This window comes from Mustelus asterias, chromosome 4, assembly GCF_964213995.1.
Source record: "Mustelus asterias chromosome 4, sMusAst1.hap1.1, whole genome shotgun sequence".
NCBI lineage: Eukaryota > Metazoa > Chordata > Chondrichthyes > Carcharhiniformes > Triakidae > Mustelus > Mustelus asterias.
Genome location: NC_135804.1, coordinates 81,830,681 through 81,855,555, shown reverse-complemented (window position 1 = coordinate 81,855,555; position 24,875 = coordinate 81,830,681). Strand labels below are relative to the sequence as shown.

At 45.6% G+C, this 24,875-nt stretch overlaps 1 protein-coding gene across 2 annotated transcripts in view; it reads right to left on the bottom strand.

Annotated features, from left to right (window-relative positions):
- Window positions 1-24,875, bottom strand: part of LOC144492813 (sodium- and chloride-dependent neutral and basic amino acid transporter B(0+)-like) — a 315,961-nt gene that overhangs the window by 28,039 nt on the left and 263,047 nt on the right. For both annotated transcript variants that reach the window (XM_078211282.1, XM_078211283.1), the window contains exons 6-10: window positions 18,462-18,594; window positions 15,443-15,583; window positions 13,376-13,604; window positions 10,664-10,789; window positions 9,643-9,761 (exon numbers count right to left, since the gene is read on the bottom strand). In XM_078211282.1, the coding sequence (XP_078067408.1) occupies window positions 9,643-9,761; window positions 10,664-10,789; window positions 13,376-13,604; window positions 15,443-15,583; window positions 18,462-18,594 (748 nt within the window). The remainder of the gene's footprint in view (window positions 1-9,642; window positions 9,762-10,663; window positions 10,790-13,375; window positions 13,605-15,442; window positions 15,584-18,461; window positions 18,595-24,875) is intronic.

Genomic DNA, 24,875 nt, shown 5'->3' with positions numbered 1-24,875 from the left:
GTTCAAAGGGGCGGGTGGCTTTTATGAGGTGTGCCCTGTCCGGCCGATAGAAGTGTGGCTTACACTCCGCGCAGACCGGGCAGTGTCTGCTTATAGACCGGACGTCCTCAACAGAATAGGGCAGGTTACGGGCCTTAATAAAATGGTAGAGCCTGGTGACTCCCGGGTGACAGAGGTCATTGTGGAGAGTCTGTAGTTGGTTCACCTGCGCGCTGGCACATGTTCCGCGAGACAGAGCGTCTGGAGGCTCATTGAGCTTCCCGGGCCGGTGTAAGATATCATAATTGAAGGTGGAGAGCTCAATCCTCCACCTCAGTATCTTATCGTTCTTAATCTTACCCCTCTGCGCGTTGTTGAACATAAAAGCCACCGAACGTTGGTCCGTGAGCAAAGTGAACCGTCGGCCAGCTAAGTAGTGGTGTCAGTGTCGCACCGCTTCGACGATGGCCTGAGCCTCCTTCTCGACAGAGGAGTGTCAAATTTCCAAGCCTTGGAGCGTTCATGAAAAGAAGGCCACGGGTCTGCCCGCCTGGTTAAGGGTGGCGGCCAGGGCGAAGTCAGACGCATCACTCTCCACCTGGAAGGGGATTGACTCATCCACCGCGTGCATCGTGGCCTTCGCGATGTCCGCTTTGATGCGGTCGAAGGCCAAGCGGGCCTCTCCCGACAGGGGAAAAAGGGTGGATTTGATAAGCGGACGGGCCTTATCCGCATAATTATGGACCCACTGGGCGTAGTATGAGAAGAAGCCCAGGCATCTCCTCAGTGCTTTAAGAGTGGTGGGAAGGGGAAGTTCCATGAGGGGGCGCATGCAGTCAGGATCGGGGCCGATGACCCCATTCTCCACTACATACCCCAGGATGGCGAGGCGGTGAGTGCAGAAGACACACTTCTCCTTATTGTAGGTCAGGTTAAGGAGAGCGGCCGTGTGAAGGAATTTATTGAGGTTTGCGTCATGGTCCTGCTGATCATGGCCGCAGATGGTGACGTTATCCAGGTACGGGAAGCTGGCCTGCAGCCCGTTCTGGTCCACCATTCGGTCCATCTCACGCTGGAAAACCGAGACCCCATTGGTGATGCCGAAGGGGACCCTAAGGAAGCAATAGAGGCGGCCATCCGCCTCGAAGGCAGTATATTTGCGTCCTCTGGGCGGATGGGGAGCTGGTGGTAAGCTGATTTAAGGTCAATAGTGGAGAACACCCGGTATTGCGCAATCTGATTGACCATGTCAGATATGCGCGGAAGGGGATACGCGTCCAGCTGCGTGTACCGATTGATGGTCTGACTGTAATCGATGACCGTACGGTGTTTCTCCCAGGTTTTGACCACCACCACTTGTGCTCTCCAGGGGCTAGTACTAGCCTCAATGATCCCTTCCTTCAGGAGCCGCTGGACCTCAAACCTAATGAAGGTCCTGTCCCCCGCACTGTACCGTCTGCTCTTAGTGGCAATAGGCTTAAATTCTGGAATGAGGTGTTCGAATAGTGAGGGAGGGGTGACTTGAAGGGTCGAGAGGCTGCAAGTGGTGCGTGGTGGGCAGTCTAAGAACTGTGGGTTGCAGACGGAGAGCGGGGGAAGAGGCCCGTTGTACTGCAACGTGACTCTTCTGAGATAGGTCAGGAAATCAAACCCCAGGAGTACAGGAGCACAGAGATGTGGTAGCACCAGGAGCTTGAAATTTTCGTACTCGGTCCCCCGAACCATAAGGGTCACCACACAGTACCCGAGGACATCCACCGAGCGGGACTTTGAGGCCAAGGAAATGGTTTATTTAACTGGCCGCACAGAAAGGGCGTAGCGGCGCACCGTATCGGGGTGGATGAAACTCTCCGTACTCCCGCAGTCGAGCAAACAATTTCCCACGTGGCCATTTACCTGGATGTCCATCATGGACCTGGCAAGTTGATGCGGACGGGATTGATCCAGCTGGACAGCTGCCACCGTGGATCCTGGAGGATGGTCGACCGCAGTTGCCGGCATCCAAAATGGCGGCTCCCTTGTCTCACACGCGGCTGATGGCATCCAAAATGGCGGCTCCCTTGACTCACATGCGGCCGATTGCGTAAGAAATGATGGCTCCCTCGGGTCGCACGCGGCACTGTTTGGCTTAGAGGACGACTTTGCCCTGCAGACTTTAGCATAGTGGCCCTTCTTCCCGCACCCAGAGCAGAACACCTCCCTAGCCGGGCAGCGTTGTCGGGGGTGCTTCCCCAGGCCGCAAAAATAACACTTCAGACCTGCTACAGCCACAGTGGCCGAGTCATTGGTGAGGCGCGGTGTGGCGTACGTCTGCGGCCCTCCTAGATACTGGGGTGGCGGCGGCCATGGTGCCCACGATGCTACCGTGTGGTCGGGTGAGTAAGCCTCGAGGTTACGGGAGGCCACCTCTAAAGATTCTGCGAGCGCCACTGTTTTCGGTAGGTCCAGCCCACCCTGCTCCAGCAGTCGCTGCCGAATGTAGTTGGATGCGATGCCCGTAACATAGGCATCGCGGATTAAGTCCTCCATGTACTGCACGGCGGATACAGCCTTGCAATTACAGGCCCTGCCGAGTACCCGTAGTTCGCGGAGAAACTGTGCACTCGATTCTCCCAGCCGCTGTCTTCGAGTAACCAGAAGGTGTCTGGCGTAGACTTCGTTCGTCCGTTTACTATACTGGCTCTTTAGGAGCTCTAGCACGTCCCTGCACGTCTCAGCGTCGCGGATGGTGGAATATACCACGTCGCTTACCCGGGCGTGGAGCACGTGCAGCTTGTCTGATTCGGACTGGACGACAGCGGAGGCTTCGAGGAAGGCTTCAAAGCACTTCAGCCAGTGATCGAAGCTGTTGGCAGCTCCCACCGATTGAGGGTCCAGGTCTAATTTGTTGGGCTTTAAAATTTGCTCCATCCTATGAGTTTAGTTTTTTTTTCTCTTTGCGATTAAAATTGATGCACCATCAATTTACGAGGACTTCAGCGAGTGAGTGAAAATAACAGGCTTTTAATCGCAAAGAACTGGAACACACCCTTGTAGCTAGCCTGGCCCAGACTGAGGCAGGGAGGAGGAACCGTCACCTTTATACCTCGATCAGGTGGAAAGGGAGGAGTCTCGGGTCAGGTGCAGCAGGGGTGTGTCCAGGCATATAACATATAATTACAGTGGGTCACCACACTCTGGTTTGGAAGAACTGGATGGAGTTGTCAAGTTGGGGTCTGACCAGAGCACTGGAACGTTTGATGATCACCTTCTGTGATTTATATTCTATTGTTGTGGTGATGTAGGTGAACAGCCTTTTTGACTTTGTTGCTGGTGATCTCAAGAAATTCAAAGCATTAAGGACAAAGCAACCCATTTGATTGGCACCCCAATCAGCACCTTAAACATTCACTCCCTCCACAGTGAGTCGCCAAAGCTCCTTCACAAGTATTTTCCATATCCACGTTTCCTAGAAGAACAAGTGCAGCAAGCAAAAGGAAGTATCACGAGCGACAAGTTCTGTTCAAAGCCACATATGGCCTATATCACTATTCCTTCAGTATTGCTGACTGGAAATCCTGGAACACTCTCTGATGCGCGACAATAAGCACATGGAACCAAGGCTTCGGTATTGAAGGCTTTAATAGAGTAACAATGGAACTACTAACACGAATACACCAGTTCAGACTGAAGGGGTCCTGCCGGAGCAGGGGGTCTTATACCTCGCCACCGGAGGCGGGACCCCACTGGAATGTGCCAAGATAACTCTTATAACAGGTAAACACCCTAACCCAACAACATAGTACAACCCCCACAGTAACAACACCCTAGCCCAACAGTAACATAGTAACAACCCCCAGTGGTGAACCAACGATGGTTCACCACATTCACCCCTCCTTTAAGAACAAAAGGTGGCGGGGTGCACGAAAAACAGGTCATATAAACAGACAAATCACAGGATTCACAAGTCCAGACGGTCTGGAGGACCGCACCGACGCTGCGATCTCCTCAACACCGGTTGCGAAACCGGAGCAGGTGCTTGTGGTGGCGCTCTTTCCAAAGCAACGTCTGGCTGTCCCCTCAAGGACTCCCGGGCCGGCCGGCCCTGGTGAGGCGATGGTGCAGGGGATCCTGGAACGTTTGGTGGTAGTGGTGGTGGTGATGATGGTGGCGCCGATCTCCGAGTCTCAGGCAAGCTGTACATGGGAGTAAAAGTGTTATGCACTGGTCCCGGTGCTGACCGCGCCACGTCTGGGGAAGTAATGAGGAGTAGTGGATTCGTGACTGGGGGAACAGGAGCGACAGGAGTTGCTACGTCCCCTGCGGGCGCCAGGTCTCTAATGGAGACAGTGTCCTCTCGCCCGTCAGGATATGCCACATAGGCATACTGAGGGTTGGCGTGGAGGAGTTGGACCGGTTCGACCAAGGGGTCGGACTTGCGAGCCCTCACATGTCGCCGCAGAAGGACGGGTCCTGGGTACGTCAACCAGGCTGGCAATGAGGTCCCCGAGGACGACTTCCGAGGGAATGAGAACATCCTCTCGTGGGGAGTAGCATTGGTTGCCGTACACAGGAGGGAGCGGATAGAATGGAGCGCATTTGGAAGGACCTCCTGCCAATGGGAGACTGGAAGGCCCCTGGATTTCAGTGCCAGTAGGACAGCCTTCCAGACTGTAGCATTCTCCCTTTCCACCTGTCCGTTACCCCTAGGGTTGTAGCTCGTGGTTCTACTAGAGGCAATCCCGAATGAGAGCAGGAATTGCCTCAAGTCGTTGCTCATGAACGACGAGCCCCTGTCGCTATGAATGTAGCAGGGGTACCCGAACAGGGTAAAAAGTTCACTGAAAACCTTGATGACGGTGGCAGTCGACGTGTCCGCACAGGGGAAAACAAACGGAAACCGGGAATACTCGTCTATTATGTTGAGAAAATAGACATTCCGGTCCGTTGAGGGAAGGGGGCCCTTAAAATCCACACTCAGCCTCTCAAAAGGGCGAGTGGCCTTGACCAATTGTGCCCGGTCTGGTCGATAAAAGTGTGGTTTGCATTCTGCGCAAATCCGACAGCTTCTAGTCACTGACCTGACATCCTCCACCGAGTAAGGCAGGTTGCGGGCTTTGACGAAGTGGTAGAGTCTGGTGACTCCAGGATGACACAGATCATTGTGGAGAGCCTTCAAGCGGTCCTCCTGCATGATGGCGCATGTTCCGCGCGAGAGGGCATCCGAGGGCTCATTGAGCTTCCCTGGACGATACATAATATCGTAATTATAGGTGGAGAGCTCAATTCTCCACCGCAAGATCTTATCGTTCTTGATCTTGCCCCTCTGCGTGTTACTGAACATAAACGCCACGGATCGTTGATCCGTGATCAGGGTGAACCGCTTCCCCGCCAGGTAATGGCGCCAGTGTCTGACTGCCTCCACAATGGCCTGAGCCTCCTTCTCCCACCGCTGAGTGCCGAATTTCTGGGCCTTGAAGGGTGCGGGAAAAGAACGCGACGGGCCTGCCTGCCTGGTTTAGTGTGGCGGCTAGGGCGAAGTCAGATGCATCACTCTCCACCTGGAAAGGAATGGATTCATCCACCGCGTGCATCGTGGCTTTCGAGATGTCGCTCTTCAAAACCTTGAAGGCCAATTGGGCCGCCGGCGTAAGTGGAAAGGTCGTGGACTTAATGAGCGGACGAGCTTTGTCCGCGTAGTTGGGGACCCACTGTGCATAATACGAAAAAAACCCGAGACATCTCCTCAGTGCTTTCGTGCTAGCGGGCAAGGGAAGTTCAGTGAGTGGGCGCATACGGTCTGGATCAGGGCCAATGACCCCGTTTTCCACCACGTATCCGAGGATGGCTAACCTACGCGTACGGAATACGCACTTCTCCCTGTTATAGGTCAGATTCAGGCGAGATGCAGTGCGCAGAAAGTGTTGGAGATTCGTGTCGTGGTCCTGCTGGTCATGGCCGCAGATGGTGACGTTATCCAGGTACGGGAAGGTAGCCCGCAACCCGTTCTGGTCCACCATTCGGTCCATAGCACGCTGGAAGACCGAGACCCCATTGGTGACACCAAATGGAACCCTGAGGAATTGGTATAGACGACCATCCGCCTCAAAAGCCGTATATTGTCGGTCCTCTGGGCGGATGGGGAGTTGATGGTAGGCGGACTTAAGGTCTATGGTAGAAAACACTCGGTACTGCGCAATCTGATTGACCATATCAGAAATGCGCGGGAGAGGATACGCATCCAGCTGCGTATAACGATTAATGGTCTGACTATAGTCGATGACCATCCGAGGTTTGTTCCCGCTTTTGACTACCACGACCTGCGCTCTCCACGGACTAGCACTGGCCTGTATGATCCCTTCCTTGAGGAGCCGCTGAACCTCAGATCTAATAAAGATCCGGTCCTCAGCGCTGTAACGCCTACTTTTAGTAGCGATGGGCTTGCAGCCAGGTTCCAGATTTTTAAAAAGGGATGGTGTAGTGATTTTCAGGGTGGATAGATTGCATGCGGGGCGCTTTGGGCAATTTGGAGGCTGCGGCTGATTCCCTACTGCCAGTGAAGGGAGTGGCCCACCGTACTGTAGGATCACACTCTTCATGTGGACCATAAAGTTTAGTCCGAGGAGAATTGGCGCGCAAAGGTGAGGTAACACAAGGAGCCTGTATTGCTCGTAAATTGTGCCCTGTACCTCAAGAGTTACCATACATCGTCCTTGGATCGGTACAGACCGGGACCGTGATGCCATGGAAATTGTCTGTTTGGCAGGGAGAATCCGGAGTCCACACCTTTTAGCAGTTTCAGGGTGTATGAAACTTTCGGTGCTTCCACTGTCAAACAGACAATTCACAGTTCTGCCACTAACCTTTACCTCCATCATAGAATGTTCCAGTCTGTAATGCCTGGTCTGATCCAGGGAGATCGACGCCACCGTTGGCCCCTGGGCGTCACTGCATGCTGCCGATGTGGATGCTGAGGACCCCTGCTGGTCGCTCCTAGTCGTCGTGGACCATGATGGCCGCCCCCATGGATCGCACGTGGGCGAGGGCGCCAAGCGCAGCGACTCCTGGTGGTCTTCCTCCTCCTCTGTCAGCCACGATGGCGCCGTCCTGGGATTGCACGTGGTCGGACCTCGTGGGTACTGCGACGCCGAAAGAGATTGTCTCCGTTCTGGAGGGTTACAAGCTGCACTGCCGTTTTTAGGTTTGGACCTGCAGACTTTGCCGTAGTGGCCTTTTTTACCGCACTGGCTGCAGATTGCCGTTTTTGCCGGACACTGTTGCCGTGGATGCTTGGCCCCTCCACAAAAATAGCATCGCTGGCCACCTGGAGCTGCCGCCGTCATCGAATCGATCTGGGAGCGCGGGTTAGCGGGGCGAGGAGGGAGCTGAGCTTGCTCCAACCACGTTGACTGCACGTGGTCCTCGGGGTACAGCGCCAAGCTCTTCGACGCCGCCTCCAACCTCACGGCCATCTCCATTGCCTGGGTCAAGTTGAGTTTCCCCTTTTCCAGCAATTTAAGCCTGATGTACGAGGACCCTACCCCTGCTACGAACGCGTCTCGGGCGAGGTCGTACATATACTGTTCGGCGGATACGTCCTTACAGTCGCAACCCCTGGCAAGCTGCAGGAGCTCATTGGCATAGTCCTCCATGGTTTCGCCCGACTGCCGACGTCGTGTAGCGAGGAGGTAACGAGCATGTATCTCGTTGGGTGGCATAGTGTATCTTTTTTTTAGGAGCTCGACGGCACCCTGGTAAGTGGGAGCTGCACGAATGGCTAGGTAAATCGTGTCGCTTACCCTTGCGTGGAGGACCTGGAGTCTATCACTGTCTGTAGTGATAGCTACCGAGGCTGCCAGGTAGTCCTCAAAGCACTTCCACCAATGGTCGAATGTGTTAGCTGCACCGACCGCACGTGGGTCCAGTGTCAGACGATCCGGTTTTAGAATCTGTTCCATACTCTCTGTTTTCTTCTTGTTGTACAGCTGTGAGTTTTCTGTTTACTCTATTAAATTGATGCGCGACAATAAGCACATGGAACCAAGGCTTCGGTATTGAAGGCTTTAATTGAGTAACAATGGAACTACTAACACGAATACACCAGTTCAGACTGAAGGGGTCCTGCCGGAGCAGGGGGTCTTATACCTCGCCACCGGAGGCGGGACCCCACTGGAATGTGCCATGATAACTCTTATAACAGGTAAACACCCTAACCCAACAACATAGTACAACCCCCACAGTAACAACACCCTAGCCCAACAGTAACATAGTAACAACCCCCAGTGGTGAACCAACGATGGTTCACCACACTCTCCCTATCGGCACTATTAGTGGACCTACACCACATAGACTGTAGCAGTTACTGAAGGTGGCACTTCACTCCCTGCTCAAGGGCAATTAGGGATGGCCAATAAATACTGGCCTTACCAGTAATGCCCCCAACCTTTGAACAAATAGGAACAAATGTGTACATCGGTTGGACATGTTCATTGTTGAGTCCAGTACAATTCCTCAGTATTATTTGGTTTCTTTCTCAGCTGTTCCAACATCATCCATGAAGGATATTTGCCAATTCCAGTGTTCATTGTCTTCAACACAATGACTGTCTCTACTTCCTAGTTCTCCTCTCTAATCTCTCTCTGTTACAACACCATCCGGCATTGGGGATCCATATACTTTAAGCTCCTTCAGACTGTCTTTGACTTTCATTTCATTTATGAAGGAGAGGGTTTGTTTCTCATGTTTTGAGACAGTCATTATTCACAACTTTTCACACTTTCTGCACATCTCCTCAGATCCGAGTTATTTTTGTTCTTTATGACTTTTTCTTCTTACAACTTTCCTCATTCCTTCCTGCCGTTTTGTCTGAGTACACTGGTTTTGGGAAAAAAATTAAATACTTTAAACTTAGCAATGGTTTCCATACTCCTACCATTGTGGCCCCTGAATGCCAGAACTACCTCCTGTTAGAATCATAAGAACTAGGAGCAGGAGTAGGCAATTCAGCCGCTCGAGCCTGCTCCGCCATTTAATACGATCATGACTGATCTCATCTTGGCCTCAACTCCACTTTCCTGCCCGTTCACCATAGCCCTTCAAACCCTTACTAGCTAAACATCTGTCCACCTCTTCCTTAAATTTACTCAATGTCTCAGCATCTACTTCACTCTGGGGTAGTGAAATCCATAGACTCATGATCCTTTGAGAGAAGTAATTTCTCCTCATCTCTGTTTTAAATCTGCCACCACTTATCCTAAAACTAAGACCCTTTGTTCCAGATTGCCCTACAAGAGGAAACATCCTCTCCATGTCTACTTTGTCAATCCCCCATATCATCTTGTACACCTCAATTAGATCTGTTCTCATTCTCCTAAACTCCAAGAGTACAGGCCTAAACTGCCCAATCTCTCTTTGTAAGACAAGGCCCTCATCTCTGGAATCAATCTAGTGAATCTAGTTCTGACAATGTGGCACCCCCTCAGCAAGACAGTGAATTGTTCACCAAGGGTATGTGGTTAAAACCTAAGTTTCCAAGCACAGTACTCTAATTTGAAGTGAGAGCTTTTTGCAACTAAGCCAAGCTGAAACTGAGACAGAAATGTTCCAAAGTTGCCATCATTACACTTTCTAGCTATAACCAGGACAACATCCAGAAAAGTAGCAACTTACAAAAGGGCAACTTACCTGCGTTATACAAACAAGACCAAAGAAATACAATAATAAGCAAACACCAGTTGTCACATAAAGATGCTTTGATCGTAGAAACCTAGGGAACTGGTCCAGCAGCGATGTTATAACCAATTCTGATGAAAGAAAATGTTAAATGAGGTCAATAATTAATTAGCAAGTTATGCAGTCTCTGAGAAACCCGCCGCTGGAGAGACCACCAAATTGTTTAAACCAGAGAAGATGAGGACAGATCCATCTATCAGTGGAAATTGTTTGTGACCTGTGAAGAGAGGAATGGAAGCAGGACCGAGAAATAAATCTGAAAGGTCACCATCGGGTCAGTAGGCCGATACATTCCTGCCTGAGCCAATTTTACTGGAAGAACTGAAGCAACAGAAACAAATGCTGGCTGGAGCAATCTGTGTAACCTCCTTTATCTATCCTCCCACTGGGGACACTAAAGCCATTGGGTCACAGGCGTGTTTGCATCCTGTGGAATGAGTACACTCCACAATGATGATTTGGTTCTGTGATATATTTTGATTATTTCATTCATCTTCTGAGAGTTGCCAGCGCTGTACTCATGCAGGCAAGTGGAGAGTATGCCTTCACACTCCTGACTTGAGCCTTGGAAAAGCTAGACAGACATAGGAGAGTCAGGAGGTGAGTTACTCACTGCAGAATACCCAACTGCCCATCTCCACAGTACCAATATGGGTGGTTCAAATAGGCTTCTGGTCAATCATGTCGTAGTAATGAAGGAAAAACACTGAATTACACCTGAAAATATTGAACTTTAATCAAGACCGGTGAATTTTTTGACATGTAGCTGAGTATTCCTTTAATCCAACTGTTAGCACCTTACATTCTAATAAGGTGATGCTCCATTAGACAGCAAGCAGAGAATGGTCACAGAGAAATATATTAAAATCACCAATAGTAATTCCTAACCCAACATTATAAATTTAATAATTTAGCTGACTTGATTTTATAAAAGTAGAAAGAGATTGGTTAAATGAAACAATGTTATTTTTACCTAAGCCTCCAAACTGAGTGTCGAGTCCCAGAGTGAGCAACATGAAGAAAAATAAAATGGACCACAAAGGTGCCCATGGCAACTGTGCAAGGGCCTCTGGGTAGGCGATGAAAGCCAAACCGAAACCTGAATAGTGGATAAAATTGATCTGGTTAAATTAATGGAACTTACAATATACATTTTATTTTTATTATTTTATGGGATGCAAGTGTCCAATGATAAGTCCAAGGATGTTGATAGTGGGGATATTGTCATTGAATGTGAAAGGGTAGGTGATTAGATTCTCTCCTAGCGGAGACAGTCATTATCTGACATTTGTGTGGTGTGAATGCCACTTAATAACTATTAGTCTATGCCTGGATGTTGCCTAAGGATATAAACTGCTTTAATATCTAAAGAATTGCAAGTGTTGTGAACATTGTGAACAGTGAGTGAGCATCACTACTTCTGACTTAATGATGGAGAGAAAGCCATTGATGAGGCGGCATGGTTAGCACTGTTGCCTCACAGCGCCAGGGACCCGGGTTCGATTCCCGGCTTAGGTCACTGTCTGTGTGGAGTTTGCACACTCTCCCCGTGTCTGCGTGGGTTTCCTCTGGGTGCTCCAGTTTCCTCCCACAATCCAAAGATGTGCAAGTTAGTTGGGTTGACCACGACAAATTGTCCATTAGTGTCAGGGGGGATTAGCTGGATAAATATATGGAGTTACAGGAATGGGGCCTGGGTGGGATTGTTGTCGGTGCAGGCTTGATGGGCCGAATGGCCTCCTTCTGCACTGTAGGGATTCTATTCTATGGATTCTATGAAATAGCTGAAGATGTTTGGGCTGAGGACACTTGTCTAAAGAACCCTTGCAGGGATGTCTGGGATCTGAGATTATTGACTTCCGACAAGCACAACTATCTCCATTGTGCCAGGTATGACACCAACCAGTCAAAAGTTTTCCCCCAATGCTTATTTTTTCCAGTTTTGCTAGGGCTCCTTGATGTCACACTCATAGAAATGCTCCCGCGATGTCAAAGACAGTCACTCTCACTTCACTTCTGGAATTCAGTTCTTTTGTCCATGTTTGAACCAAGGCTGTAATGAGGCTAATAACTGAGTGACCCTGGCTGCTATATTTGCCTCCATAATGCCATTAGTGCTGGTGGAAGACTAAAACTCAAAACATGTTGACAGAATTGCTACCAGCAGAGCCTGTGTGGCACTCAGTAAACACAAGGGCACTAGTGTGAGCGTGTTGTGTGCGCATCTGATAAATCTAGAATGGGTATATAGTGATATGAAACAACCATTAACACTGATTTGATGCCAGATCTGCTATTTTGGTGCATAAATATTTATTTAAGACCTTATCTTAATCACTCCCAGCTGAACATGCATTCAGCTGGACAAGACCAGTCTCAACCCACAACTGACTTGGAGATGGAGTCATGATGTGGAGATGCCGGCGTTGGACTGGGGTAAACACAGTAAGAAGTTTAACAACACCAGGCTTTTGCTACCAAATAAACCTGTTGGACTTTAACCTGGTGTTGTTAAACTTCTTACTGGAGATGGAGCACAGGCAGCAGAGAGGCGGATCTGTGCACAGAGCGAGGAGGAGGAGGGCAGTTAATAGAAGGCCATGCCCACCAAGGGCCTTCATGGGAGCATGTCTCCCACCTCCACCTCAGCCACAGTGCTTGAGGCTCACACATTTCACCAAGAAGATGTGGGTGAACTGGACAACTCCCACAACACAAGCTGCTGTGAGGAGCCTGCTGTCACTGGTTGTAATGTTCACTGTATTTTGTTATGACTAGGTGAGAGGAGGTGAACAGGCCCCCCTCCATTGAACATTCTCATATTGTCACAACAACATTTTAAGTTTTTTTTCAGGAATATTGAGCTTTTTCAAATCAGAATAGATTGAACTATTTAAGCTGTGAGTAATAAGGTAACAATCAATGTTGACCTGAGTCAAGGAAGTAGCATATTTATTAACCACGAAACCCCAGAAAAATAATAAAAAACACACACACGCATATACATGCACACAAATACACATGAAAGGTAAAAGTATATATGGTTGCCTCCCAGCTTCCTGTGTATTCCTGGAAAGAGGGGAACCAACAGCTTGTCTGAACATAACTTCCAAGATGTGACTCCTGCTGAGGTGATAATCAGACTCCATTATTTCCACAGGAGATTTCAATCAGTTTCCGTATTGTTTCATATCTTTAATATGTCCCTGCCTGGAAAAATAGGGTGTGATATTCCATTGTCTCTCAGGACTTAGTATCATCCAAACTGGAACTTTCCAGACAGTGACTGATTTTTACATTCTCAGAATTTACATTCTCAGCCATCTTTGTCTTTTATATCCATTTATAAAAAGGTGTGTCTTATTTAAAAACCCAATGTCTGTATCTAATTCAGGGTTTTGATCCATCATTATGATAGTGTGATCCATTAGTGCCTACCTCATGGATGCCCTTCCCCTTGTTACCATGCTTTTCTATCATTCCTCTGTTACTTTCCCAAACCTAACATTGCTCCCGTCATTCACTAAGGTTCCAGATGCCCTGTTACCCTTGTTATCAGCTCTCAATTCCAGTGAACTCAGAACAAACATTTATGAATTGCAGGTTGCTTAAAGAAGCCTAAATAATAAGACAGGTGACATGAATCCACGAATACCCAGCCCAGGAAGTTTAATTTTGCATTTACCTGACTGTGCAACCTCTGAAACAGGCTTGTCTTGTACATGAGCCATGTGACCAAGGGTGGAGAAGATGGCAAATCCAGCAAACACACTCGTAGCACAATTAACCACACAGACAATGATGGTGTCTCGGTAACAGTTGTTGTGGAATTTGTTGTAGGATGACAGTGTGATTAAACAGCCCCAACCCACAGCAAGAGAAAAGAAAATTTGTGTTGCAGCATCTTTCCAAATCTGTTAAATAGAATGGAGAATTAATCATCATCAGGAGATTTCACTTGAACTCATTCAACAGATAAAACAGGAGGGTATTAACAACGTGGAACATGGAGTGGGTTAATCCCACAGCTCAGTGGTGAACTGATTGAATAAAGTTCCCTCTGGTCAATGATATCCCCATTAAACAGTTGGTCCACCATTCTATCTCCCTATCCACTCCCTCCAGCAGTCTTGATATTTTCCACTGTCGGCTATATTTTCTAGTTAATGATTTGATTTGTTACTTCCAGCTTGGACACTGACACCCAGTGACCTCCATTCCTTTACTGAAAACAGCCACAAAAGAAAGATTTTCACCACAGAATAAACACTCATATTGAATGGCAACAAGTTCAAAATTCAGATCTCAATACCAATAAAAACCACGTCATTGCTTTTCTTGTCTACCCCGGAGCACAGTGTAAATGACATACACTGGGAATGATTGTGAATGCTTTAAATTACAATGAAAAGAAGAAAGGATTTTAGGCAGGCTACCAATTAGATATTGATCATTTTACCCTGTTGCATAAATTGAAGGGCTTAATATCTGCTGCTGGAATAACAATGTGGCTTATAGTGCTCACTATTTGTGTACAAATGCCAAAGCAACTTCAAATTAAACTCAGAAATCCAAAGGTTCTTGTCCACTTTTTACCACTCCACTGTTAGGTTCAGGAAACCAGTAACTCTACCTGCTTTACGCACATGCGCACACGTGCACACACGTACACACCCACACACCTACACACCAGAAATAAGGAGTGTTAGAGCCCAATAAAAAAGGTAAAAGAATAGGTGGCTTTTTCATAGTCTCCTGTGTATTCCTGGTAAGGGTGGACTCCACAACAGGCCTGGGATATAACTTCCAGGATGTGACTCCTGTTGGGATGATAATCAACTTCCATTATCTCCACTGGAGATGACAGTCGGTTTATGTATTACTTCATAACTTTGATATGTCTCTGTCAGGAAAAATAGGGTGTGATATTCCATTATTTCTCAGGACTCAACATCATCCAAACAGGAACTTCCCATATGTCTTTTCAAATCTAATTAACCATTTAATGATGTGTAGAGTCAGGGTATAATTGTAGCTGTCGATTAGAAAATATTTTAATTATTTTAATATTTCTGTCTGTGACTTCTTTCTCTCTTACTCTTCTTCATTTACCTTTTTCTTTCTCTTTCTTAACCTAATTTAACATTGAATTCACCCACTCTAACACTTCCTTCTCTGCGTCAGTCATTGTGCTGCTAATTTCACAATGCTGAAATCTGATCGGTTAAGGAGACACTCAATGGTTTTCCATGTTTGCTCAGATCCCAGATACTGATGAATTTATGTTGTTTCCAATTCCTACTTCCAGCTTCTTACAGCATCAAATATTAATAAGTACAAGTTTAACAAGGATCAGATTGCATTTATTGTTCTGCTACAAACAAATGAGACAATGTTTACCCCTTAAATTAATAAGAAATTTCACCTGAAAATCTTATTACTGAATGCATTCCAAGGTTTCAGTAAGAAGGAGTCCTTGAAGCTATTCCATTGCATCCCATTTCCTGTCACTCTATCTCATCCCGTTCCTTCCTATCTATGTCTTCTCAAGATGACAAAAATTGCAAAATAATTCATTCAAATTCATCACATAGTTTGGGTAAAAATGCACATTATCTGAGATTAGTTTTCCCACATTTCAGCTGAAAAGCCAAAAACAACATTTAGAATGTCCATCTCAAGCAAGCAAAAAAAAATTATATAATTCAACTAAAAACTACACTTGAAATTCAGTCATTTATATTGTATTTACCTGAGCATCAGCCAGTCTGGAGAAGTCTGACTGGCTTCCAATGTAGAATTCGATTCCTTTATAGGCTCCCTCCAGGGTAAGACCTCGGATCAGGAGTATGGTCAGAACCACATAAGGGAATGTCGCAGTGAAATAAACCACCTGACCATGGAGAGGAGTTTGTTAGATTTTCCTGTATTGCTGGAACAACATTTACAGCATTGAATCCAATTGAATAGTAAACTGATAGGATTATGTACTGAATGAATCATAAGATAATTGGAGCAGTAATAACTATCTGATTTGTAAAACAGAGTTGCAAAATGGAACTGAATTTAAAGTGCAGAATAATATTCAAAATTTTATATCTTTGATATTTAACATGTTTAAAAAGGAAAAGCAATCAGAGTGTGCTGAATATATTTAACTCTCACATTTACTCCTCCAGTTCTTTGTCATTCTCATTGTCCAGACAAATCTCATTTCAAACCCTGACCCTAATCTGCTCAATCACTGAGCCAGTCCTGCCCAGCGTTCCAGAGCAATTGGAAATTCGCCCAATATACCTGTATCAGTGACTGAAACCCTTCGAATGAGGGGCACATTTAAGGGACTGGGGAAACTTTGTGGAAAAATGCTGGTTATAGTCATTTTCAAGTGTGTTTGTATCCTGCCTCTATTGGCTTTGCTGGGGGGCTGCATTGCTGGTTGTCTGAGCAGTGAAGGCTGAGTTCTCTTCTTAAAGGCAGTCTGCCATTCTTAAAGGGAAACTTGATTCAGAGGCAGGAAAGAGTTGCTGGGTATGATTCTCCCACCCGCCACGCTAATTTTCTAGTGCAGAATGGTGGGAGAATCTCACGTCCAGGCATGCACAGGATTCGTGCATGCGTTCCTGCTGTGCGCGCATCTTCCAGCAATGGATTTCTGGCACTGTCAGATCTGCACTGGAAACCGGCGGGAACACCAGGTAAGTTATTTGCATCTATTTTTAATGTCTTTTTAATGTGATTAGCAGGCCTGAGACTGAATTTTCCAGGCCCGCTAGTCTGAGTGAGCAGAGACCTGCTTATTTCAGCCTCTCCAGTGTGAATAAAATTCAATTAGATTCGCGCTGGTGGCCTCTGCATTGCACAGAGTGTAGGAGATTCCAGTGTCAACTCCCACTGAAAAAGCAGCATGAATTACTCCAGTTTTCCTGTGAAATTGGCCTTTAGAATTTCTTTGAGAGAATCGCCCCTGCTGACTGCTGCTGCGACACTTGCTGCAAATAGCAAGTACAGGGAAGAGAGAGGACTCCTTGGCTCAGAGATGCAGTGCTGGAGCCACAGTGGAGGTGAACAGGAAGTTTTCATGGTGATGAGGATGAGGTACAGGTGTCTCTCTCAAGGACCACCCACCAATTGGATTGGGAACAGATGGTCAGGAGGTACAAGCAAGGGTTTCAGACTAGAAGGCCCAGTATCAATGTCACAAGACATTTAATGCCCCATGCAGCTGGTCAATGAATGTATCTTTATGCAAAATGTTCACCACCAAACTCTCAATCTGCTCAATACCCATCTCTCGGACAGCAGTGACCTCGACAATCAGGGCTCGTGTCTAATATCCAAAATATTCCATTTTGCCCTCTGATCACCAGTCTGATCTCACTGCTTTCACCCACCTTCAGTTTTCAGCTCTGTTGGACACATCGCCAAGTCACAATACAACAAGATCATTAATATTCTTTCCTCTCTCTCGCTCTCACAGGATCACACAACCAGTGTAGGGGAGTGGAGCTGAATGAGTGAGAGCCAAGGACGCCTGCATCTCCTTAACCCAATGGGGGAGATGGGTCTCAGTGTCTCACGGCTAACTGCAGCTGAGCCGCTGGCAGCCAGTGTCACTACAAATTTGAAAATGATGGAATGTTCCTGTATGTTACCTAATATTTCCTCTAACTTCATTTTGTTGTGTATGGCTGTTTGTTGCAGTACACGCTCTGTTCAAGATTAATGAGAGCCTACACACCCACACTATTTATGGGCAACATTGCTTATGCGCCTTCTCAAATCCCACCTCACCCTTTTCTTGATATCTGATATGATGTGCGAACTGCTAATGGTGTGATCATGGACCATAGCATGGTTAATCCACCTACTCTGCACATCTTTGGATTGTGGGAGGTTACTAGAGCACCCAAAGAAAACCCACACCTACATGGGGAGAATGTGAAAACTCACACAGACAGTTACCTAAGGCCGGAATTGATCCCTGGCACAGTGAGGGAGAAGTGCTAACCACAGTGCCAGCTCTAATTTACGAATCACGCAGATGCTTAACCTCTCCACAGCCTCTCTCCATCTCCATGTTATTTTGCAGACCCAGTGGTATTGCGACTGCAACGCATAAATTTTGAAACCTTTGTGTGAATAGGTAACCTGTTTCTCTGCTCTCACTGTGAGGATGCAATAACACTCCCTGCTCAATCAAGAAACTCCATCTCAACATCTCCAAAAACATCCGACTGTACTTCCCCAAACTTCATAATAACAGACATCAGTCTAAATCACCTTATCTGCAAGTTGCGTGCCCGAATACCTTGCAGTTGCACATATTCTTTTAGTGAATGAAAAGTGAATGTGTTGAGTGAACCAACTCAGTCAAAATTCATGCGTCAAATTTGCCAGAATGGCTGTTTGACATCATGATCTGACCAATTTCCACCAGTGGAAAATGCCAGCTTGGGGAGAACTGTGCAGGAAGCAGTCCAAGGAGCTATGTACGCAATCTGGGAGTCTCGGACTCCCATCGCATTGGATCCAGTGGCACGAAAATCCAAATTTGATGGTCAAGCTTTTTTTCACTCAGGAAATAGATCAAATCTCATTCAGACCTGAAGTGTTCATGAATTCTGGGTCTCCCATTCCCCAGTCACTGTTAACATCACCATGAGATAAACCAGCCCAATTCACAAATGATTTATAAATTCTTGTTTTATTGTTGCAAAAATCAGTACTTTGTCACTAGTTTTAACCCTGTCCATCACCAATCATTTTACCTTTCCTGAAGATTTGATTCCTTTTGATAACGCTGCCCCAATAATCAGCCAGGCCAGAAGCAGACAGAGGGCTAAATACCAGACTATCTCCCCAGTCTCATCCATTGAACTGGAACGGCGTAAAACCACCTTACTGAATAAAATAACAACAGAGAACAACTAAGACACTGTTCATTACACATGGACACCATTAGATTGTATTGTCTTAACTATGTTAGAGGTTGTGGGTTTAAAAAAATAAAAAGATGTGATTTGCACATGTAGGTATAAAATACTGACAACAATTTACTTCAGGGTCTGTACAGGGTAGAAAATGAAACTAACTAGGAGCCTGAGAAACATCCCAAAAACATCACCATCAAATGACGTGACCGGCTCTTAAAATTATCATGCAAGCACTTAAATAACATCCTGCTCCCTTTACTTCCATGGTCATGGTAACAAATTGCTATGATGCTATACACTACTATGCACCATTAACCATTATACACAGTCAATAAGAAAGTCAATCACAAAGACGTCTATTCCTCTTTGATTATGTATGACGTTCTAGAATTTTGCTGCCCTTGACGCTAGAGGTAAGATTTGGAACTTCAGTAGACACTTCTTCTCTTGGAACTAATTATGTATCATTCTCATGTGATATATTAACATAGACACAATCATCAGGCAACTCTGATTCAACTAAGTCTTCCATAGTAATACTCACAACAATATAGAAGCTGGTACTTCTGGAGATGATTCAGAGAAACCATTTTGAGGTGAAAATGACTGGTTAGCATTGCATTGCCAAACTGGTTCATCTTTGGTTGAATCATATAAGAAATTGGACCGTGTTTGCTAAAACTCTGGCTGGTACCCGTTTCTCACTCATGGCATAATAATTATGCGCTAACATTTGATCTCCTTGTTGGAATGAGTATTGTTTTTCCCTCCACTTCTCGGCTGGAAACTTGAGATTGTTTTTGATGCTCTACAATCTCTGATGTTTCTGGAAGTAATAACAAATCAAACATATTTTCAACTGTCTCTGTAAGAGTAGTAATGCAGGTGAACTTTGGGTAGTCGCATGGATAGTGCTTCTAAAAGATGCCAAAGAGGTATTCATATGATGTGATAATGAACGCTTGAAGGTTTTAAAGAATGTTTCAAGGATTGTATGAATCTCTCAACTAATTCATTGGTTGATGGATGATAAGTTGTGGATTTTATATGCTGAATATCATTTACTTTCAGGTAATCTTCAAGCTTTTGTGAAGTAAACTGTGAACCATTATTGCTAACAATCTATTCCAGTTTACCAAATCTTGCAAACTTTTTGTCAAGTTTTTCAGTGGTTGTTCAGTTGTAGTACATCTCATGATAACAACTTCGAGCCACTTTGAGTGTGCATCAATTATGACGAAGAACATGTAACTCTCAAACAGACCAGCAAAATTTACATGCAATCATGACCATGGCATTTTCAGTCATTCCCATTGGTGTAAAGGAGACAATGGTGGTGTATTTCTTATTTGTGTACAACTCACACTGTCCTATTTTCTTTAATCTGAGCATCTAGACCTGGCCATCAAAAATAATTATGTGCTAATTCCTTCATCTGGGCTGTACCAGGATGTCCTTCATGTAGTTGTTCAAGAACTCTTCCACACAGACTAGGAGGAATGATCACTCAGATTCTCCACGATAGACACCCTTGGATAGACACACCTTGGATGGTCAAGTCAAGCTTTCTTGACACATATGGTTTCACATCAGGATGCATACGATGCATTCCAGCTATCATTCCTTTCAATACCCTATCCATAATTTTCCCAAAATGGGATAATTTCTGGTATGTCTCTGAACTTGAGAAGCTGTCGTAGGTAAATGATCTACTAGTGAAAAATAAAGAATATTAGCAAAACTAGTTGGTGGCATCTGCTCAATATGTAAAGGTAAGTGTGATAATGCATCAGCATTAGCATGGCACTCTGATTGATGAGACTTTATATCGTAGGAGTGTGCAGATATGATCAGTGACCATCTTTGCAATTGACGCGCAACTAATGATGGTATACATTTATGTGGTCCAAAAATTATATTTAAGGGTTAACAATCAATAATGTGAAATGACAACCAAATAAATAATGATTAAACCTTTGAATGCCAAAAAAATATATTCAATGTTTCTTTTTCTCGCTGAACATAGTTAGATTCAGGATGAGTCAGAGAATGAAAACAAAAGCAATTGGCCATTTCTCTTCTGAAGGCATAATATTTAAAATGACTGCCCCTACTCCAAAAATTAAAATGTCACAGGAAAATAGTAATGGTAGCTTTAGATTAAAATGAAAAAGTACTTAAGACTTCTGCAAAGCATCTTGGACATCCGTGTCTGCTTTCTTACACGTTATTGGCAGTCCCATGACTGCTTCACACGTAGTAAATTATGTAATGTCTTCAATAAACTATGATGTGGAGATGCCAGCGTTGGACTGGGGTAAACACAGTAAGAAGTCTTACAACACCAGGTTAAAGTCCAACAGGTTTATTTGGTGGCTTGTGCTACCAAAAAAACCTGTTCAATAAACTAGCCATGTTGGAAACGAATTTATCATAACTTATTAATCCTAGTAAGGACCTCAATTGCATCACATTCATCAACATGGTGCTTCTAAAATTGTTGCCATCTTTTTAGGTGTTTTATGTAGGCCTCTACTATTAATCACATGATCCAAATACTGGACTGATGTCTGGAAAAAGTCACACTTTTCTTTTTTGATACGCAGACCAGGTGCTTGAAGATGCTCCAATGTTGCTTCTAAATTATTCAAGTGCTCCTGTTCACCAGAGCTCGTGTTCACCAGAGCTCATAATTAGAATATCATCCATATAACATTATACACCTGAACGACCACTTAAAATCTGATCCATCGATTCTTGGAATAGGGCTGGATATTATTCCAAAAGGCAATCTTCATAACAAAAAAGACCTTTATGAGTAACAATGTTAACCAATGGTTGAGACTTAATGGCTACATTCATCTGTAAATAAACTTGTGAAAAATCAATCTTGCTGAATTTTTGCCCACCTAATAAACCAGCAAACAATTTTCAATTAGAGGAAGTGATAAACACACAACACTGGATTTATTGTTTTAAAATCCCCAGAAATATGAACTGAACCATCTGATTTCAAGACAGGTACGAAATGGATAGACCAGTCACTCAACGTAACTGGCTCTAATACACCGGTATTAACAATTGTACTAATTATTATTCGCCCTTGGGATGAATTGTATTTTGCACCACTCTTGCTTTGAGGCTTTTTGGTTGAATAGGAGGTTTTATCCTGAGACTAACTTGAAATTCCTTCATTGACCCAAGTATCTCTTCAAATACACTCTTGTATTTATCCAGAAGGTCAGTATTGGAACCGACCAATCAGTTGACAGCACTCCAGTTAAGCTTTATCTTCTCCAATCATGATCTGAGGTGTTCAAGTCAGGCGACCCTGATCTATACAAGAAATGATGTGGAGAAGCTGGCGTTGGACTGGGGTAAGCACAGTAAGAAGTCTCACAACATCAGGTTAAAGTCCAACAGGTTTATTTTTCACCAGCTTTTGGAGTCTCAGGCTCCTTCATCAGGTGAGTGAGGACTTGTGTTCACAAACAGGGCATATACAGACACAGACTCAATTTACAACATAATGATTGGAATGCGAGTCTTTATAGGTAATCAAGTGTTAAAGGTACAGACAATGTGAGTGGAGAGAGCGTTAAGCCCAGGTTTCTTCCTTTGGACTCATGATGAACAATCACTGAAACAACTATATGATGACATCAACAAGTTCCATCCCACCATCAGACTCACCATGGACTACTCTCCGGAATTGGTTGCATTCTTGGACACATACATCTCCATCAAGGACGGTCACCTCAGCACTTCACTGTATCGCAAGCCCACGGATAACCTCACGATGCCCCACTTCTCCAGCTTCCACCCTAAACACGTTAAAGATGCCATCCCCTACGGACAAGCCCTCAGTATACACAGGATGCTGAAAGACGCCCTCATGAGAACACACGACAACGCAGAATCACTGAGCAGAAACTGATAGCCTCGTTCCGCACACATGAGGACAGCCTCAACCGGGATCTTGGGTTCATGTCACACTATCTGTAACCCCCACAACTTGCCTGGGCTTGCAAAATCTCACTAACTGTCCTGGCTGGAGACAATACACATCTCTTTAACCTGTGCTTGGCCCTCTCTCCACTCACATTGTCTGCACCTTTAAGACTTGATCACCTGTAAAGACTCACATTCCAACCATTATCTTGTAAATTGAGTTGGTATCTGTATATGCCCTGTTTGTGAACACAAATCCTCACTCACCTGATGAAGGAGACTGAGACTCTGAAAGCTAGTGCCAAATAAACCTGTTGGACTTTAACCTGGTGTTGTGAGACTTCTTACTGTGCTACACAAGAAAGCCAGATAAGGAGATCCATCAAAGATGCTAAAAGACAGTACCGGACCAAGATATAGTGCCAGGCTAGCCACATGGACCTCTGCCAAGTATGACAAGGTCTGCAAGACATAACAGGCGACAAGAATAAGGTATGTAAAATCACTAGCAGCAATGCACCCCACCACATTGAGCTCAATGCATTCTATGCTCATTTTGAGCAAGAGGTCAATGAGAGCAAGCCCTCCATCCCAGAAGCCTCGGACGAACCTGTATTCGAGGTCACCTTTGCAGACGTCAGAGCAGCCTTCTCAAAGGTCAACCCAGGGAAAGTCACTGGCCTGGATGGGGTACCGGAATGAGCACTCAGATCTTGCATGGACCAGCTGGAGGGGGGATTCGCCCAGGCAAACTGTAGGCATTTTCAACCTCTCTTTACAATAATCTGAGGTCCCTGTCTGCTTCAAGAACCAAAGAAAATCCAGGCAGTGTGCCATAATGACTCTCATCTGGTGGCTCTGACATCCATTATTATGAAGTGCTTTGAAAGGTTAGCCATGGCATGAATCAATTCCAGCCTCCCAGATTGCCTAGATCCACTACAGTTTGCCTACAGCCACAACAGGTCCATAGCAGAAGCCATCTCCCTGGCCTTGCACTCAACCCTGGAATAACCTAGATAACAATTACACCTATGTCAGACTCCTATTTATCAACTACAGCTCAGCCTTTAACACCATTATTCCTACGAAACTCATCTCCAAACTCCATGTCCTGGGGCTCGGCTCCTCTCTCTGCATCTGGATCCTGAACTTCCTAACCATAGATCTCAATCAGCAAGGATAGGCAACAACACCTCCTCCATGATTATCCTCAACACTGATGCACCACAAGGCTGTGTCCTCAGGCCCTTATTTTACTCCTTATACACCTATGACTATGTGGCCAAATTCCCTCCAACTCGATTTTCTAGTTTGCTGATGACACGGTAGTGGGTCAGATTTCAAACAATGATGAGACAGAATACAGGAAAGTGATAGAGAATCTGGTGAACTAGTGCACCGACAATAATCTCTCCCTCAATGTCAAAAAATGAAGGAGTTACTCACCAACTTCAGGAAGCATAGTGAAGAACATACCCCTGTCTACATCAATGAGGATGCAGTAGAAATGGTTGAGAGCTTCAATTTTTCAGGTGACAAGATCAGCAACAACTTATCCTGGTCCCCCTATGCTGACGCTGTAGTTAAGAAAGTCCACCAACACCTCTACTACATTGACTATCCTTGCTCCAGCATTCACTTGGCATATCTGTGACATGCCTTTTGCTGTTTTAACTTATTATAAGCAATTCCCAAGATGTGGATCTTCATTCCTGCACCAAATTGTGAAATTTCTTTAGCAGACATTCCCAACAACACTCTCATTTCTACTACTGTTTTTAAAGTCAAAGCATGTTCAGTAAGAAAACTTTTTCACATTGCCTGATTTTGGAGCCCACAAAGTCATTGCATATTTTGGTTCTTGGTTTTGCTGGATGAATCAAGCTCCAATGACTTCCTATTATAATGGGAAAAGCTACAAACATTTCGGGTTTGATTCTCCTGGCCCTCTGCTGCTCAGCTGGCACAGTGAGCTGGGAGACATCAGTCGATCGCAACTCTCCAAGCCATTTATTTTAACATAATCAGACTCGTGCTGAGAATTAACGTGAGGCTGGTGACAATATGGAAATTCACATCTCCATATCATTAGCGAGCACGGGATGGTATCGCCTGGGCTCGCTAATGTTTCCCTCCTTGCTGGGAGGAGTTGCACCAGCAGAGATTAAAGCTGGTCCCCATAATTGGGGACCAGGCATGATCACCCCACTGGTGGGGACAGAGACCATTGAGGCCACCCAGAGATGTTGGGGGCAGGGGTGTTACCCTTTGGGCAGTGCACCCTGGCATCCTGGC